The sequence below is a fragment of the Melopsittacus undulatus genome, chromosome 10 (genome assembly GCF_012275295.1).
Source record: "Melopsittacus undulatus isolate bMelUnd1 chromosome 10, bMelUnd1.mat.Z, whole genome shotgun sequence".
Taxonomy (NCBI): domain Eukaryota; kingdom Metazoa; phylum Chordata; class Aves; order Psittaciformes; family Psittaculidae; genus Melopsittacus; species Melopsittacus undulatus.
In genome coordinates, this window is record NC_047536.1 from 16,190,045 (window position 1) to 16,208,478 (window position 18,434).

At 51.2% G+C, this 18,434-nt stretch overlaps 1 protein-coding gene across 1 annotated transcript; it reads left to right on the top strand.

Moving 5' to 3' along the window:
- The first annotated feature begins 11,442 nt into the window (after positions 1 to 11,442).
- On the top strand, positions 11,443 to 16,168 carry WNT8A (Wnt family member 8A). Its single transcript, XM_005147235.3, has 6 exons — positions 11,443 to 12,016; positions 12,109 to 12,142; positions 12,357 to 12,495; positions 13,422 to 13,547; positions 13,655 to 13,797; positions 14,826 to 16,168. Exons 1-6 carry the CDS (start codon positions 11,760 to 11,762, stop codon positions 15,384 to 15,386), a joined length of 1,260 nt encoding a protein of 419 aa, XP_005147292.3. The 5' UTR covers positions 11,443 to 11,759; the 3' UTR covers positions 15,387 to 16,168.
- The last annotated feature ends 2,266 nt before the right edge of the window (positions 16,169 to 18,434 follow it).

Consider the following 18,434-nt stretch of genomic DNA (forward strand, 5'->3'; position numbering starts at 1 on the left):
TCTTGAGCTGTCTTTGAGCCTTGTAAAATAGGGTTTACACTGCAACTCCTACTAGCATCCTTCTTGCTCTCTTTGCACTGCCACAGCATCTAAAGAGCACATCCAGGTCAACCCAGCCTGGCAGCAGGTATGAATACGATGGGAAGTTGCTGGCCTGCTTCAGTCCTATCCGGCAGCAGGTTAGAGGTCTCAGAAACAAGAATCTGCTTATAAATTCCATGGAAAATTGATGGTTGGGCTGAGGAAATGCTCAAATTAACATCCCAAATGGGAGCAGGGCTGCAGCACCCTCTCCACAACATCTTTTCTCTCTGTCAAGATCCAGGCAACTCTGGGACAAATGCAGCACATGTAGCCTTTGGCCTATCTAATATCAAGCAATGCAGGAAGGTAGGAGAAGGAAAGAAAAGTTATCACTGCACTGATTTCTGGGATGAGAAGGAGACCTTCAGCAGTACAGGGGCATAGGACACACACCTTCAAAGGAAGCAGGAGTGCCCTAAACCTCCATTGCTGGTGGTGCAATAACATCCCCACCTCACTGCATCCTCACTATGGGCCAAGCCAGACCCTGGTACCAGCTCAGGGGACTGTCAGTTACAGGATATCACTTTATGTCTGGAATTAATTTGCAGTCATGTTAGAAAAGCAAGTGCTTACCCTGGGAAGGTGAACTGCTGTCCCCGCAGCATCAGTGTGCCACTACTTGTGCTGTGAAACAGGGATGATTCTGTGCACTTCCACAGGGTTCCTCTGGGTTTATACCTGCATGAAGCAAAGCAGAAACCAGCCTTCAGAAAACAGAAATGGTCATGGTGATCTTTAGAAAGGTCTTGTTTACTTCAGGGTGGTTTGACACTTGATATATAACGTGAAGAGTCGCAACTGCAATTGAACAATGGCAGCGGAGCCACAGAATGGGTGACTTCTGGTGCCAACAGAAAGCAAACAGAGGTGGCCAAGAGACCACAGGGAACGCAGAGCACACAGGACTAGGGACTGGAGTTAGGGCTTTGTTAATAGCAGGGGAATGCAAAGCAGCAAAAAGACTGGTGCCTCGATCACCACTCATCACTTCAATGGGGCTGCTGCTTTCTGACCAAGGCTTTCTGCATATTCTCCTTTGAGGACCTCACTCCCCTTGGTGCCCGATTCTAAAGGTTGGGGTATTTTTAGGGTCTGCTGCGTTTATTAATACTCATTTTTATGTAGAAGGTGAATGATGTGAGCAACAAGAAACACAGTGCTATTTTCTTTATGACTCACAGCCTCTCCTCATCCTTATGGGTCAAAGAGGCTTTGACATTGTTTAAATATCTGCCTTGATGATGGCTCATTCATGGAGAAGGAGTTCAGAGATAGCACTTGGAGCAACACCAGCGGCTGGAAACCCATGCAGGTAACACCATCCATCCAAATTACTCACTGCTGTGCCACAGGGTGATTTTCAAGCACCATATCGCGCTCAGCGGGTACCCAAGCCTGCAGACCAGACTCCCTCCTTGGTTTTGCCAGGAGACAGAGCTTTGTTCCACACCACGAGCTCCCTCCTTCTCTGCCAGCTCAGGCACCTGCCAACTCGCTCAGCACAAAGCACTGTAAAACACTAAACCCCTCTTTGGCAGGACTGAACCAGTGACCAGTGTCTGTGCTCCCAGGTTCTCGCAGAGATTCAAGGTCCGGGCTGCATCCTCAAGCCTGCACTTCGTGGATAGAAGGGAAGGGAGGTGTAGCCAGAGCAAGGAAGCAACAGAGATGGTCCTCTCGTGTTTGCACAGATACAAAAGATTAGCAGTGTGGCTATAAGGGGTGATACAGGAGATCAGAGCACTGCCAACAGCTCTGGAAATACCAGATTTATCCAAGCACTTGGCTCGGGGCTGCTTCTGGTACCACTCATTCTGCCCCCATGAAAACTCCTCCTGATTTAGGTGTTTGCATTTAAAGCCTGACACATAAATCCATAGTTCCAATGCTTGTATTCATGTCTCACCCCATTGGGAAGGTGATGTAGATGAGACTCCAGCCAGGTTCCCCACCCCTGGATCTGCCTGCAGAAGCTGTAGGGCTCAGCAGAGAACACAGCAGCCACACACCAGGAAAAACTCCACCAGGATAAAGGCCACATCTTCCCACCTCTCACCCTCCTGCCGCAGGTGGAACTCAACTTTAGGGCAGGATCTGGGGGCTTTCTTTCACCTTTAACAGGTTAAGAGAGGCTTAAGGACAAGCAGTTACAATACCCTGATTTGAGAAGCATCCCCCTCTGCTGCTCTGTGAAACCACTTCAGCCCAGGAACAGGAGCATGAGATTAAGATCTGCCAAGAGCAGGGACAGGCCTGTCTCCCTGTTATCTTAACCAAAGAGCAGTGCAGCCCTTATCTGCGGGGCAGGCTGGGGACACAGACCAGGAAACTGCTCATGTTTAAGGCTGAGGCAGTGAATTTTCATCATTCCAGTCATTGTACGGAGGAAAGGTTTGTTCCCACCATTCAGGGAGCTACAAACCAAACCCCTTATCCACACGTAGGGACCACGTTCTGGTGTTAACCTGCTCCTGACCTTCACTCCAGTGCTGAGGCTCTCCAATAACCCCACTCTCCAGGAGCTGTGACCCCTTCCCATTCACCATGCTGGGAGCAGCCGAACTGCAGACAGCTTCAGCAGGAAGCTCAACCTGCTGCTGGTGGGAAGCTTAAATACTTTTACCAATTAGCAACAGCCCTTTGCTATTTGGGTCCTTCACATAAGGAGACATCACCTTGCAACCCCTCTAAATGAAGAACCTTCTGTGCTTCTCCAGTTACAGCAAAGTGTTACATGCTGATAAACACCTGCTTCCTTGGCACCACCATGAAGCCAACCTTACCCCTGCATCCCAGGGGCAGGGCCAGCCCTCTTGAGATGATGGCTGAGTCCACCTGCCATGTGAGTCACCTCTAATTGCTCTGCACTGTCTCAGTGAGCAGAGGAAATCCACATTCCTGTCATTGTTACACAGGAGCTGGTTGATTTAATAAATCCCATTAGGCAGGCATTGGATAACAGTGAAACCCTGGACCTAGATCTCCTGAGAAGAGGGCACATATTTGTGTGCCTTGGAGCCCTGGAGATCCTGCCAGCCCCAGATCAGATACCACACACTGAGCCCCAACCATCTGTGAGGTTGCTTCCCAAGTACATTTGGGTGCTGTCTTCTGTTTGGGTCATTGTCCCTGTGGCTGCTGAGGCATCTCACAGCAAATCTTTAGGTCCTGCTCTGCAGTGATGAGGACAATCCATCAGCTTTAAACTGACAGAGGGGAGATTTAGATCAGATGTTACAAAGAAGCTCTTTCCTGGGAGGGTGCTGAGGCACTGGCCCAGAGAAGCTGTGGCTGCCCCATCCCTGGCAGTGCTCAAGGCCAGGTTGGACACAAGGGCCTGGAGCAAGCTGCTCCAGTGGAAGGGGTCCCTGCCCGTGGCAGGGGTTGGAGCTGGATGAGTTTTAAGGTCCCTTCCAACCCAACCCAACCCATTCCATGAAGATGAAGACTTCAGTTTGCCAGTTAAGACAATCACCTCTGTGGTCGCTCACTGTCAGTGGTGCTCCTGACAAAGCACAGACCTTTTCTGCGAGGAGAATGGGCAAAGAAATGAGGGGAACAAGGACCACCCTGTGGGTCCATGAGTACTCGGTGAACTCCAGCCATCCCAACCGGATCCGGGACACCCTGATGTGTCCCAGGACCAAAACCTGCTGAGCCTTGAGCATGAAACACAGCATGGGGATGGATGGAGCTGAGCCAGGGTGTGTAGGATCCGGAGTGTGCGTGTGTGTGGGTGCTCCCACAGCTCAAACCCACTGAGAGCAGGGTAAGCTCCACTTCCATCTTCTGCAGCAGGAATCTGTGCTGGGAAAGGCTCCATGTGCTTTCTGCCTTGTCAGAGGGGCTGGCTTGGAAAGGAGCAGTTGCTGGGGATGGCTCACACGTATCTCACACACTGTGCTGACAACAACTCTTGACAACTCCTGCTATCGGCTGTGAATCTCCCAATAGCTTCAAGGCCTGGCTCCAGAATTCATTTGACTGATGGGGAAATCAGAGAAACAAGAGGTTGATGAGGGAGCAAAAGGGAGTTTCTATCTTCTGTGGTCAGACACACATGGAAACAGGGCCTTACAGGGCTCCAACAACAGGCACTGAATTAAAAGACTGGGATTTTTCAGAATAAACCAACAATCTGAGGAATTTTAGGCTGGTTTCATGAATTTAGAGTCAAATTCAGTATCGATTTTTTGGCAATGTTGCAACAAGCAGGGAGGAAAAACACTGACGTGTGACTCTGAGTGGGTGTTTTCAAACAGCATCTTGTGTGGGGAAGATCATACCTCTTGGTCTGCTTTGTTTTCCTGAGGGGCTGGAAATCATTCTCCTCCTCAGAGAGGAGAACTGGGGGTTTCTTTTCTGTCTCATCATGGAAGCTACCCCAGGTCACGCCTGACTACAGCTGGTTCCCCCATCCCTACCAGCACCTGGTCACCACCTCATGGGGTTAAAGAAACACGTTTGGATCCTGTAGCATTCATTTAGCAATGAAGAAATCAGCTGTGTGATGCTTTGGCTGAAGGCAGACCCTGTGGAGCTGAGCACAAGGGCAGGGGATGGAGGCAGCAGATGCTGCCCTGGGGTAGCAGCATCACCCTTGGGACCCTTCCCTCCATGGAGCAGGAACAGCAAGAGCTGACAGTGCTGTAATAGCTCCATAATGGCTTTAGAATAGCTCCAGCCTCCCTGTTACTCCCCATGACTCGATTTCTGTCCTGCCCAGGCTCCTGTTTCAGTGGGAGCTGGGTAACCCAAGCCTATGGCAATGCTTCACACCCCCTCCAGCATGGACCTCACCTGGTAACACCTTGCTTGGGTCCACACCGGCATCATCTCCTGTAACACACCTGAAACCACCACATCTCTGCTTTAACCTACCTCTGGCTCCATTTTATTACCAGGCTTCTTTAACATCCCAAGCACAATGTGCATGGCCAGGGCTCCAATTTAGTTTTACTTCCCTCTTGATGTGTTTCAGGAATACCAGGGAATTGGAAGTGTCAGGACACTGGCGTGTCCATATCAACTGCAGGAATCTGCCTCCCTGTTGACAAGAGATAATGGAAGCCCATTTCAAGCAAGACCTACCTCAATGGTGCTGGCTGCATCTTCATTTCTTTCCTGGCTGTACAAAGGACAATAAAGCTTTACCTTAGCTGCTTTCATAAGCTTTCTGTCTGAAGCATTCAGTGATGCATGGCCAAGGTGGAAATAAAAGAGCTTCGTCTAAAATCACACTCATTCCTTGGAATGGGCTGAAAAACATAACCCCAGAGCCATGGCCAAAGGTCTCTCTGTGACACTGAAGTACATGTGCCAACCACCAGCACCCCTGGGTGACCTTGGTCTCTGCATCAGGGTGCACAGCGGCCCTGCGGAGGGATTCTGCTTTGGATCCCTTGGAAAGGCAATCCATTGGACCTTAAGGTTACCCCCTGGGGCACTACTGACCCCTGCATAAGCCAAGGAGGAACCAAAACACCGATGGGAGCGGGGCTGGGATTCCCTACAGGCACTGGGTGCCTCCAGCCAGTGTTCAGGACCAGCAGCATCCAGCTTGCCCTGTGGTTAATGTATATGAATTGTGCCAAGGGGGGATTTAAGTGAGGGGGGATGCCAGGGAGCCGAACCAGGCAGGATTTAGGAAACCTGTGCTCCAGGGCTCTCCCCTCAAGCAAGCCTCATCATCTTATTGCACTTTGGTTTCACCACATGAGAGTCAGGAGGAAGAGGTACCAACCTCCTTCATGCACAAGAGACACCAGGGCAGCCTTCGTCCTGTTCACACCATCTCCATTATTTCCCAACAGTTACATGCATACAGGTTTTCCTGTCTGAAGGAACACTTTGCTGTAACACAGCTCCTCGTTGTTCTGAGCATGGCCAGGTGAACCACAGAGCCACAATACAGGCATTGCTTTTCCTCAGTACCACCTGAAAACCCAGGGATGCGATGGGATGGGCAACAAGCATTGAAACATCACTGGCAGGCAGGATCGCCGGGTGGCTTAATCCCTGCTCCTGCTGGAGGTACTCAAGCTTGTCCCATCCATACATCCCTACTGGCCACCCGAGCCACACATGTCCCAGCCTGCTGCTGGACACGGACATGGACACGGGTGGGTGCTGGATGGGCTGGGCTGGGTGTGTGGTGCAGGCACATCCCACAGGGGGGAGCCTTGTCACCAGCCTGCAGGGGACACTGCCCTGGGACATCAGGACATCATCCCGGGCATCCCCACCAGACACAGTGCTGCACCGCTGTGCTTGATCCCAGCACTGGGAGTTGTGCTCCATTTCCTTCTCCCAGTAACAGATGCAAAATGTACTGGGAGCTTTCATCCTCAATGGGGCTGGGCAAAGCTCCCTCCAAAACCACCGCGGTTCTGGTTTTCGGGTGCACCATTTAAAGAGCAAAGAAATCTGTTTTCAAAGGGTGCCACTGGGAAAAATTCATTCCACTTTGCTTTTCCTAGCAAGACTCAAAGGGCTTTTAAAGTTCCTCTTCAGCACAGGATCCTCCAGAGGAATTGCCTTGCTCCAAAGAGATAAAGATGAGCTATAAAGAAAATATCCCTATCTCAAATCACTGCAAGTCTCAAATCCTCCCACACTCGTTGTGCCAGACACAGCCAGCACCAACACACACATCCTCCAGCTCAGAAATCAGGATCTTTGGGCTTCATCTGTTCCCTGTGGCACAGAGGGGATGGGGACAGGAGGGGAGACAGAGCCACAGCCACAAAAGGATAACACAAGGAACCATGCTGAGAAAGGCTGGGGAGCACCACATGGGCCAGGCTGCAATCAGTTAATTCAGCTTGAATTTGGAGGGGAATGATTAAGGAGGTGATAATTCTCCCCTCTATCAAGTGCCCCATCTCTTCCTGCGCAGGCTTTTACCTGCTGAGGTGCCACATCGCCAGGAGAGAGATCTGCTCCCCCATGCAGATGCCCAGGCAGTAACCTATCTGCTGCACTAACACCGTTTTGCATGACACTTCCTTTAGAGAAAGGGAGAAAACCCAAACACTTGTCCCTGCTTGATAGCGCTGTTGTGTCAACAGCCCTGTAGGCTTTGAAGGACACAGCTTGGGTGAGGCGATGCTGAGCAGGTCATGCCTTCTGGGGGCTGACCGGGCAGTTGAGTCCTCTTCAGAAGCACTGAAGGTTGATCTAAACTCAGGTCATTTACTCTGTCCTGCTTCCCAGGGTGGTTCCGGATGCAGCAGGACCAAGTCCAGGCATGCCTTTGTCCGAGAGCTTTGCATCATTTGTGGAAACAGAGGCATGGAACAGCCCACGGGATTTAGGAAGCCATCAGTCAGGGTGGACCAAGAGCCCTGGTTCAGGGATAAGAGCTCAGCAAGGAAAAGCTTTGCTCCAGGGAAAGGGCTGGGAGAGCTTGGGGTGGGAGATGTGACCTTGCTCTGCAGCACAGAGGGATGCTGTTGGCTGTACCTCTGCAGAGGGATGTGCCAGAGCATTTAACTCTGCAGGCTCCTCTGCTCATTGCCCCATGCTGGGAGAGCAAGGGAGCTGCTTCTGGGAGTCTGGGAAGAGGTGAGGATGGGAGACAGAGGCTTAGGAGGGGAATGGGAAAGTCACTGAAGTGAGAAGATAGTGGAAAACCACAGCTTTAAAACACACAATGCAAAACCAGAGGAAAAGCAATGCCCTTTATCTGCTTGCAAGTGAAACAGATGCTCAGCTGCATTCCTGGTGCCAGGAACAGCTCCTGTGCATGGGGCTGGCAAAATTTGCTTCCACACCCTGAGTTTTTGCTTCCTGAAACCAAAGGATGTAAAACCCAAACTGTGCAAACTGGACTCTCTGCTCCTGGCTTCGAGCATCCTGATGGTTCTCTGTCCTGTTCCAGATGTGTTTCCTTCTGTAACAGAGCCTCTTACCTTGGACTTGCTTGCTCTTGGCCTCTCTGATGAAGTTCACTGCCCACCCCATCACTCTGCACATGGGGCTGTATGGGGAAGCAGACACAGTAAGACAGTAAAACTGGTTGCATTGGTACAGGGGAGGGGGGACAAAATGTTGTGGGGAGACAGGAGATAGCAACTCCTCAGGATAACTCCATCACAAGGAACCTAGGCTGGCCCTGTTGGATGCTTTAACCTTGCTGTCAGTGAACACTGGACCTCTTCTCTGTGCCAAAATAGGAATGAATTGAACTAAGCCCGTGGGGTAGGTGTGGCATAAAACCTGAATTCGGTCTCACCTCCATCCTCAATTACCATTAATTAATTAAAACACACTCATTATACAGGCAAAACTCCTACTGTGGATCCAGGGATCAGATCCTGCTGGGGTTTGCTCCCACTGCAGCAGCCCACAAGGGACTCTGCATTAGGCAGAGCAATGGGGACACATTTTCCTCAATACAGGGAAGTTGGGAATACTGAAATAACCCCAAAGCAATCCCTGCGTGGAGCTGAGCGTGCAGCAGGATTGCCCCATGGCTGCAGCTCTCTCTGATGGAGTACTCTGAAGGAAAGGATCACATCCCCTTTGCAGCTGCTGTGCACAACTCAAGGACACAGCATCATTCCCGGGGGGGCTTCCCATGGTGGGAGAACACCATAAAACCTCCTCCACCTCACCATCAGGAGGTGGTTTCTAATGACCCAGGTGGGTTTTATTGTAACGGAGCAGGATTTGACGCTGGGGCTCTGAATGTGTCACCTGCAGAGGGCTATTTAACAAGTGGGCTGTGCTTTATCTTCCTGTTGTCTGCAGCCATGGACAAGCCAAGAGTCCATCCCTGCAGGACCCGCCACCTAGCAGAGCTTGGGGCATTTATAAACTGATTTATCTCATGTCTGCCTTCCCTTAACACCCATATTCTGATGGGAAGGGGGGTTTGTGGGTGCTTGGGGCTGTTTATACCATGGTTATCTCTTGGCTTGGGGCATAAAGTAAATCCTTAAGATGTTGATTGTCCTGTGGAAAGCACAGGCTGTTTGGTCACGTGCAAGAAAACGAGAAATGAAGCATCAGTGTTTTAGCTGTAAAGCCAAGGAGCTCCAGCTGACATTCAGGACACCCCTTTCCATACAGCCTACCCTGTGGTGCCATCACACTAAATGACTTATGGTCGCTTTGAGGTCCGAGGCTGCCCAGAACAACTGACACTTCATTTTCTGCATAACCAGGGCAATTCAACAGAATTTCCCTTTTAGATATCCTCCCCCCCCAGATCCAAAACCAAAGCAAAAGACAGTTTCTAGGTGTTGGGAAAACCCAATCAAAACCCCTTCAGCATCATTTTACAGTGGGACCTGTGGCTCAGGCAACCCAGGCAGGGCCCATGGGCTTTGCTTATGGGAAATGGGGGAATCCCCATCCTGCAGCAGTTCAGAGCCCAGCCAAGCTTCCCATGTGATGGTCACATCACACACAGTGATGGTCAGAACAAAGCACTGAAATCAGCTTCCAAACAGCTCCCCCCAGCCCAGCTCCACCACTGATTTACCCTGAGACCACCCATCCCCGAGCCTCAGTTTACCCAACTGCAGCCACAGCTCTATTTAACCTCTTTGACTGCACAGACATTGCATGTGGCACTCTGTAAGAGCAAAACACATTAACACAGCAGCACCAAAGTCTGCTTTTGCCTAAGGTGGGAATGTCCAGCAGCGAAAGGACCGGGATCGTTGCATTCCCAGCATACTGCTCTGTTTGCAGCCAGCCAGCCTAAGTGACAATGTTAGGAGTGACTTTTAAGATCCCCATGACTTTAATTGGAAAGGGCATTTTTAACCGCCCAGCAAAGAGCTGTGTGATGCTGCCAGCTGCAGCCACTGTTCCCAGCAGAGCTTCATGCCTGGAATCGCTGTTATTCCCCTGGTGTGTGATAGGGATATCATGTGTGAACTGACAGAGCAGGCACACCAATGGGTTTCAGCTGCACAAGCTCCTGGAGACAAGAAATAGCCCCTGAACATCAATATGCCCTCAGGGAGGGCCAGACACAAACCCCAAAATGACCTGCGTGCCTATAGGAAGGTTTCCAAACCCTCTGCATGTGCTTTAATCAGTGAACTTCACTGATACATGGGAAACACTTTATTCCCAGTAATTGCCCTTTGACAGCTCTAACAAGCAGGATCTGCTGGGGATGGTAATGATTAAAATGCTGACTCACAGGGGTTTTGCCGTGCTGGCTTTGTGCTCACTTGGAAGGTATTTTGCATCCTTGCTTCCAACCAACCTGCAATTTCAATCCCCCGGCTGCAAACAGTTTGTGGCTTTGCACAACTGACTCCAGGTTTCCCTTTGCTGTGTCTGGAGGGAGAGGGTTCCCCTCCCAGGGATACAGGACAGGGAGAGTCCATGTGCTTCCTGCAGGCAGGAATGGCAAGGAGCTCCTGGGCAGTGACAGCTATTCCAGGCTGGAACCTGAGCCCATAGACATCCAGTGCTGGGATGTTAAAACCCCAGGGCAGGTGCTGGCTTTGCAATGCTCCTGCTAATTTCATGGCAAGTACTTCACAAAGGTGTTTAAGGTGCAGCCTCCAGCCTGCCCATAGTGCTGCTGGCTGCCCACCCAAGTGCAAAGAAGGGGTTTATCCCCATGTGCCCCCTTTTGCTCATGGTGCGGTCCCATTCCCTTCAGCCTCCCATCTGCAGCCCCTTCAGGATTGCAGCAGCAGTGATTTATCACCAGGAGATGGGTGTCCCAGGGCTCCAAATGGGGAGCTGAGAGGAAGAGGAGGGCAGCACCTTTGCCCTACCATGGAGCCAGCATCAGCAGATGCTGTGTGCCATAGGGCAGTGCTTGGCAGAGCAGCATGGCACTGCTTTGGGATAGCACCCAGCAGGCAGGAGGGACCATTCGTCCACAGGATAACACACGAGCAGTTTCCATGAGCACCATCTCTGCACTCCCGCTCCTCACAGCCCTCAATGACATTGGCTGTAACAACTAAGAGGCTTTTTGGCGTTTCCTTCGATAAGGATTTTCCTTTCCTGATGGCTCAGCAGTGATGGAGGCCCCTGGCCCTGCTCAGGGATGCGGGCAGCACTTCTGCCTGGGGAGCTAGCGCGCAGCCTCCACCGTAGGGAAATTGCTAACCCCAGAAAACTGCTTCCCTAATTACAGTGTTGGAGCATGGAGCAAACCACATAAATGATTCACACAGCATTCCCAAGCTGAAAATGAGAGATTCCCAAACACTCCCGAGCCCTGCATGCTGTTATCAGGATGGAAATGCAGCAACTTTCATCATAAAGAGGCGAGAAGGGTGGAGGGGGGGGGGGAAAGCCCCGCCGTTAAATGCATCTCTTCCCATCAAGAAGACCTGGGAGGTCTATTCCCTATAGCTCTTTACAGAAGGGTTGTTAAAGCTCCTTGGGGAATTCTTGGGCACTATAGAAATGCATCAGCTTGTTATTTCGGAGGGACAGGGATGAGCCTTGCCTGGCAAGCCGGGGATGAAAAGAAGGGGAGCAGACTCGGGGCCAGCAGAAAGGGGTGGCTGGTGATGGGGAAAGAGAGTTAAAAGTGTCCCATTGTTAGGGAAGTTTGCTCTGCTTCAGACCATCCCGCTCCCAGGGCCACTGTGCTGCCTTTTGAAGTGCAACCTTAGGCGGTTCCTTGTCACCCATTGGAGAGGGAGCTTTTTTACCACATTAAGTCATTGGGTAGCAAATGAATGGGGGGTTTTGACTATTCACAACTTCACCTTATAAATATCAGGGTTGGTGGCTCCTGCAGCTTCCCTCCACCCCGAAGCTCACCTTGGGAAGGAGCAGAGGGAGGCGGCCCTGCTCATTCGGGACCTGTGGTGCAGAGAGCTACGGACCAGAACAAGGGATCCAACCTTCTCCTTGTGACAGCCATGAAGAGAAGCACCTTCCTCATCCTCTCCATCGCAGGGCTCTTCGGTGCCATTCTCCACACAGCAGCATGGTAGGGTCCAGTTCAGTGCAAAGGGTGTTTTTTTAGGGATGCTCTTCTGGCTGTGGCAAGCGCAGTGATTCATTTCTTCTCTTCTCTTTCAGGTCTGTGAATAACTTTCTGATGACAGGACCTAAGGTAATGAACACATGGACTGACAGGGATTTAAAGTACAGTGATTCTGGTTTGCAAATGGGAAATGGTGCTTTTCCAAGGAGCCGGAACTCCCAGAGAGTCTCAGCTCCAGGTCCTGCCGAGGATGAGGGAAAGGACCACAACCCGTTTGTGTTTGTTATCACTGATGAGGATGGTAACGTGTGGTGGATTCTAACCCCGCCGTCTCCCATGCCAGGCTTACCTGACCTACTCCAGCAGTGTGGCAGCCGGCGCGCACAGCGGGATGGAGGAGTGCAAGTTCCAGTTCGGATGGGAGCGCTGGAACTGCCCCGAGAGCGCCCTGCAGCTCTCCACACACAACCGGCTCCGCAGTGGTGAGTGCACCTTCACCTGCATCCTGGGATGCCCTTGGGGACAGGCTGGGATGTGCTCTGGAGGGAGCGGGTGCTGCCAGTTAAACTGATGGAGAAGGGCTTTGGTGTCCCAAGTGTGGTGGTGGTTTTCCCTCTGTCTCTATTAATGGGTATAACAAGTAGTGCTAACATTTTCTATGACTCCCAGGCTCTCTTTGGATCACTGTCAATGCTGGGTTAGAGCTTAGTCCTCCCTGCAGTGCTGCTCCATGGGCTTGCTCCTGCCACTCAGTGCATGGCATCCCAGGAGTGCAATGCTAGAGGCACCTGAGCTTGCAATGGGGAAAAGCCCAGGAGAGAAACCAGGGCATGCACTGCTAAACTGTCTTCATAAGAAACTCGTGGATATATCTCAATGCTTTCTACTTCAACCAGCAGAAATCTCTTTTTTTTCCCCCAAAGCAGCATCTCTAAATGCCTTAGAAAAGCCAAAAGAGAAGCTAGTTGGATTAGATGTGTGGGTGCAGACGGCGGTTAGCACAGGTTCAACGACCCGGTGAAACAAGATCAGGGATGATTTTCCCCAGCAGGCAAGATCAAAGCACAGATGTGCTCCCTCTGAGCAGGAAAGGATAGAGGAGAACTGAGTGAGGGAAGGGAGTGATAACTGACCTTGGCCAGAGAGGGGCTGGTGCATTGCCTTAGGGTCCTCCTCCATCCCATGCATGGACACCTGCATGATACTGTGCCAGATTACTGCAACCCTCGATGCTGAAGCCTGAAGACTCCACAAGTATTCAATTTCTGTAGCACATTCATTACGTTTTGCACAAACCTGTGGGTATTTTCCTTCCTGCACCTCTGCAGCACAGATCCTCATCCCCAATAGACCGGGACCAATATCTCTATGTGTGCATGGGACAGCTTTTTGTTCCTCTCTCCTTCAGCTACCAGGGAAACATCCTTTGTGCACGCCATCAGCTCGGCTGGTGTCATGTACACCCTCACCAGGAACTGCAGCATGGGGGACTTTGAGAGCTGCGGCTGTGATGACTCCAGGAACGGACGCGTCGGTGAGCTGCGGCCTGAGGATGGGCTGACACCTCCTCTCCATCTGGATACCAGGGCAGGATTGGGCCCGGTCGGATGGTTCTGTGCTCAGTGTGCCTCTGTCTTGCAGGTGGCCGAGGCTGGGTCTGGGGAGGATGCAGCGACAACGTGGAGTTTGGGGAGAGGATTTCCAAGCTCTTTGTGGATGCTCTGGAAACAGGACACGATACCCGGGCGCTGATTAACCTGCACAACAATGAAGTCGGGAGGCTTGTAAGTCAAATGGATTGTAATACTAATATAGACATTATGGAATACTAGTAAATACTAATACATACATTATGGAATACTATTAAATACTAATACATACATTATTCCATGTCTGTATTGAAAAAAAACCTGAAACTCTGTGGCTGTTCAGGTCCCTGTCTGCAGCCCTCTGTGACAATTTAGGCCCTGTAGCATTTAATGGATTGAAAACCACAGCCAGAATCTGACCCTAAACCTGAATTAAGGAACTGCATCAAGAGTTGTCCCCACTTCCAGCTGCTGCAGCTTTGTGTAATGCAGTTAACTACCAGCACACAGCACTTCTTCAGAAGCACATGGGGTTTGTACTTGTCTGGTCTGTAAAACAAAGCAAGAACCACCTCACCCACTTGCAATATGCATTTCCAAGCTGTTTGGTCGGGAAAGCCGGGTGGGAGCTGGCCCTGCTCACTGCCAGATTCACCCCCACACCCTGGGCCAGGCTCTCAGCATCTTGCCAAACCTCCTTGTCTGTAAAAACAAGGACGGCAACACTTAACATACCTATCGGATAGGGTGTGTCGAGGCTTAATCTCACCTAGATACCAGCGATTGGGACCTTATAAATACCAGAGAGAGATAGGTAGATAATATCTGTGAAGTGCTTGGCCTGGAGGAGATGCAGAGAGCTTGGGTATGATTATTCCAAAGCAGTTTCACACGTTTTGAATGAAACTGCTGTAAGGGCTGATGCTGCAATGAGCGAGGTGAGCGGCGTGAGAAGGGCATGACCTGGCTTCTTGCTTGGCCAGGAGAAACAGCTCCTGCAAGGGCTGGAGACAAAGGTTTGTGCCCGTTTACCTCTGTCCTTTACATCAGTGAAGAGGGACAGATGTTTTCCAGGAGCATCAGCTCACGTCTTGGAAGGACCTGAAGTGATGCTGAGCACAAGCCACTTTTGTCTTGTTGCCATCTCAATTAGAAGTGCTGTGATTTCAGGATTGAAACAATGATGCTCTGCTGCCTGTAACTCCTCCACCTTTTCCATTAAGGCCGTGAAAGCCACGATGAGGCGAACCTGCAAGTGCCACGGCGTGTCCGGGAGCTGCAGCATCCAGACCTGCTGGCTCCAGCTTGCCGAGTTCCGTGAGATTGGGAACTACCTGAAGATAAAATACGACCAAGCCCACAAGCTGGAGATGGACAAGAGGCGGATGAGAGCCGGCAACAGCGCCGACAGCCGCGGGGCCACGGCAGAGACCTTCCACCACGTCCATGCCACGGAGCTGGTCTTCCTGGAGGACTCTCCCGACTACTGCACCAGGAACGCCAGCCTGGGCCACCACGGCACCGAGGGCCGCGAGTGCCTGCAGACGGGCAAGAACCTCTCGCAATGGGAGAGGAAGAGCTGCCGGCGGCTGTGCACTGAGTGCGGTCTGAGGGTCGAGGAGAGGAGGACCGAGGTGGTGGCCAGTTGCAACTGCAAGTTCCACTGGTGCTGCACGGTACGGTGCGAGCAGTGCCGGCAGCTGGTGGCCAAGCACTTCTGCACCCGGCGCGACACCGCTGCACCCAACCATGTCAAGCAGAGGAACAAGGGTCATAAGAGATAAAGGGTTAGATGTGGGGCCTAAGGAGGACACGATGGTGTCCCCATGCTTGGCAGCCACTGGTGGAGCTGGGGTGGGAGGGAGCATCCCCAGGGTCCAGAGGGACCTGCTGAGGAGGGATGCTGTGAGATTAGGAAGCACAAAGCGCGGGCGCTGAGGGACCACAGTCCTCCTTGCTTCCATGGTGGGTCTTCAGTGTTTACTAGTAGTAAATGTTTACTAATAGTACTTCTTTCTTGTTGGGAGTCACTTTATCAGTGTATTGGACAGAGGGAAGAGTTCACTTTTTAGATAGGATCAACCCTTTGTGCCACTGACAGTGGTTCCACCATGGCCAGTGGTGGGGCTCCAGCTGTGGCCAGAAGTGGGTACCACAGCTGTTATTATACCCCAGCCCTTGATGCACAGTGGCTGCTCAGCAGCATTCCTAGCGGGAAACTCATGCACTTTCTGATGTGAGGAGGTGACTGCAGCCTGTGGAGGGCTTTGCTAAGTTGACAGTCAATGTTTACAGATTCCTTCCCCTCTTATGTTTTGTTATTTGGGTACCAGAACCCTGCCTCAACAGACAGTAGCTTCATGTGTTTGTACTGGATGAAATTGAGCAGTTTGTAATTCCTATACTGTTGGTTTGGGTTTGGTTTTAACTGTAAGAATTCAGAATTCTTCATGCCCGATGTTGTTGTTAATAAGTTGTGTTATTGCTTAGCACAATCCCTTTTCTCTATGTATTTTGAAGGTATCCCTCAAGAGTTAGGTTTCTGCAATAAACATCACAATGGAAAGGACTGTCTTTTTCCTTTCTGGCTTCCTGAGAGTATGAATTTAGGTGCCAAATTGTCCCTTTCTGTATAAAACCCCGCACTTCCAAGATTTCTCATCATTAACCCAAAAGCCACCGGGATTGATCTCTTAGACCTCGATAAACGTTGGCTCCAGCCCCCGGAGGGTTTGCTTTAACAGCTGTCACCCGCACATCCAACAAGCACTGCCCGGCTCCATCCCGCTTGGAAGCTCCCAATTCCTCCTTAATTTGCCTGGGCCTGACATCCCCCAGACAATGCCCAGCTTTGATGTGGAAACCATCGGCACTCAGGGCTGAATCCTCGGAGGCACGAGAGGAGCCTTTGAACTGGGGCAGGGGAGAGAGCTCGGGGACAGCTGTGAATGTGCCTGCAGGGTCCCTGCTGCTCGGGGTGCCGGGAGGGCAGGGCACAGACTGGCTGCTGCCGTCCCGAACGGGTCCTGCTCCTCTCTAGGTCTCCCCAGGGCTGTCCATCAAGCATGGATTGCGCCTGGGAATCACAGCACTGCCCTAGAGCTGCTGCATCACCTGCAGCCACAATGCAGGGGCAAAGGATGTTCTGCAGGGTTTGCTGTCCAGCCAGGGGAGGAGGAGAAGACACAAGTGAGAAACCTCACCGCAGCTTTGCCATTCTGTTGTGCCCCCACTACAAATACTTTGATGCTGTTTTATCCAGGTATCTCTATGGCTCCTAGTGTAAACACAGCCTTGACAGCATTGGAGTCACAGCAGGAAGCTCAAGGTGTCAAACACACAAGCTGCCAAGCACAAACTGACTTCCATGCATTTACTTCTGCAAAGAGTGGTTCCATTAAAGCTGGAAGAGCTGCACCCATGGCCATCCCACTGGAGGGGTTTTCCTGCTGCCTATCAACAGCTGTTAATGAAGTTTAAATAACAAATGTTCCAAGCAGAAAACCCAAGGTGTTTGCAGTGTTGCCGCGTTTGCAACCCATCAAAATTCAGGCTGAACTGGAACTGATAAAACCAGAATCCCTTCCCTGCATCCGGTGCCCTGGCTGGTTTGTCTGCACGGAACTAAACCAGGCTCCACTTTTGCAGTGCCTGCTGTGGCTGCCCATGGTGCTGCTGCCCCATTCGGTTCTCAGCAGCACCAGCACCGTGCCTGGAAGTCCCCTAGAGCCACAGAATGAGGGTACACAGAGCACGGGGCAGCTGCTGCATTCAGAGGTTGTTTTACCAGGATAGCTCCCAAACACACAAACCCCATCTTGCTGCACACCAGCAGCAGGGTTGACAGAGCTGCAAGGGTAAATCCCGGGAGATGAGGGTTCCCATGAGCAGGGATGCTCAGAACATGCTGTGTGTCATCTCCCACCACTCTCTGCAGCATCCTTCTAAAGTAACACTGCCACAGAGCACAAGAAGGGACAGGTTTGCACCATAGCATCAAACCAGCTCTGTCTCACACAGGCTCCATCCCAGGGAACAGAGCCGCAGATACCACATCTGGAATGAATCCTTCTCCCACTGAACCCTCCCATTCCCACCGACCTGCAGCCAGGGGCTTGCCGAGTCAGCACTTATCCCCACTGAATTGATTTAAATGTTGGATATGAGCTGTTCTTCCTTCTAATTGCTTTCTTAAATCCATTTACATTTCTGGCCCCCAGACTAAGGCAATGAGCGCATCTTATGCAAAAACCAGAGACCAAATGCAAATGGAAGCAAACTCAAGAGAAAATGATGTACCATCCCATGATACAGATCTCTGTTCCCTTTATACAGCACACAGAGATAATACCAAGTCTGAACAAATACAAAAGAACAACTCAATGGCTTAGAGCTGCACCTTGCCAGAGATATCACAGTCCTGGAGAAGCTGAAGCTCTCTCATCCCCCCCTTGTTGCTTGGATACAACAGTCATCAATTCTCACTACACTCACTACAAAACAATAGAGATTTGGGATCGTCTTAATCCATCACAGCACTGTCAGGAGCAGCCCTGCCCGCTGCTACCCAGTGCTTGTAATAACACACACAGAGATGCCACTTGCCCAGGGTGATGAAGCCAAGGCTGATGCAGGACACTCCATCAGGCTGATCTCCTCCTTTCAGCAGGGATGTTACCTGGGCAGCAAACTCCTGTAGAGCACTGGTCAAACTAAACACCCTCACACATAACAGAGCAAAACCCTCTCACCTGCTGGCTTATAAAGGCCCATCCTCTAACCACAGCCAAGGAGCAGCTGCAGGGACTGATGAAGTCTTCAAACCTGAACAT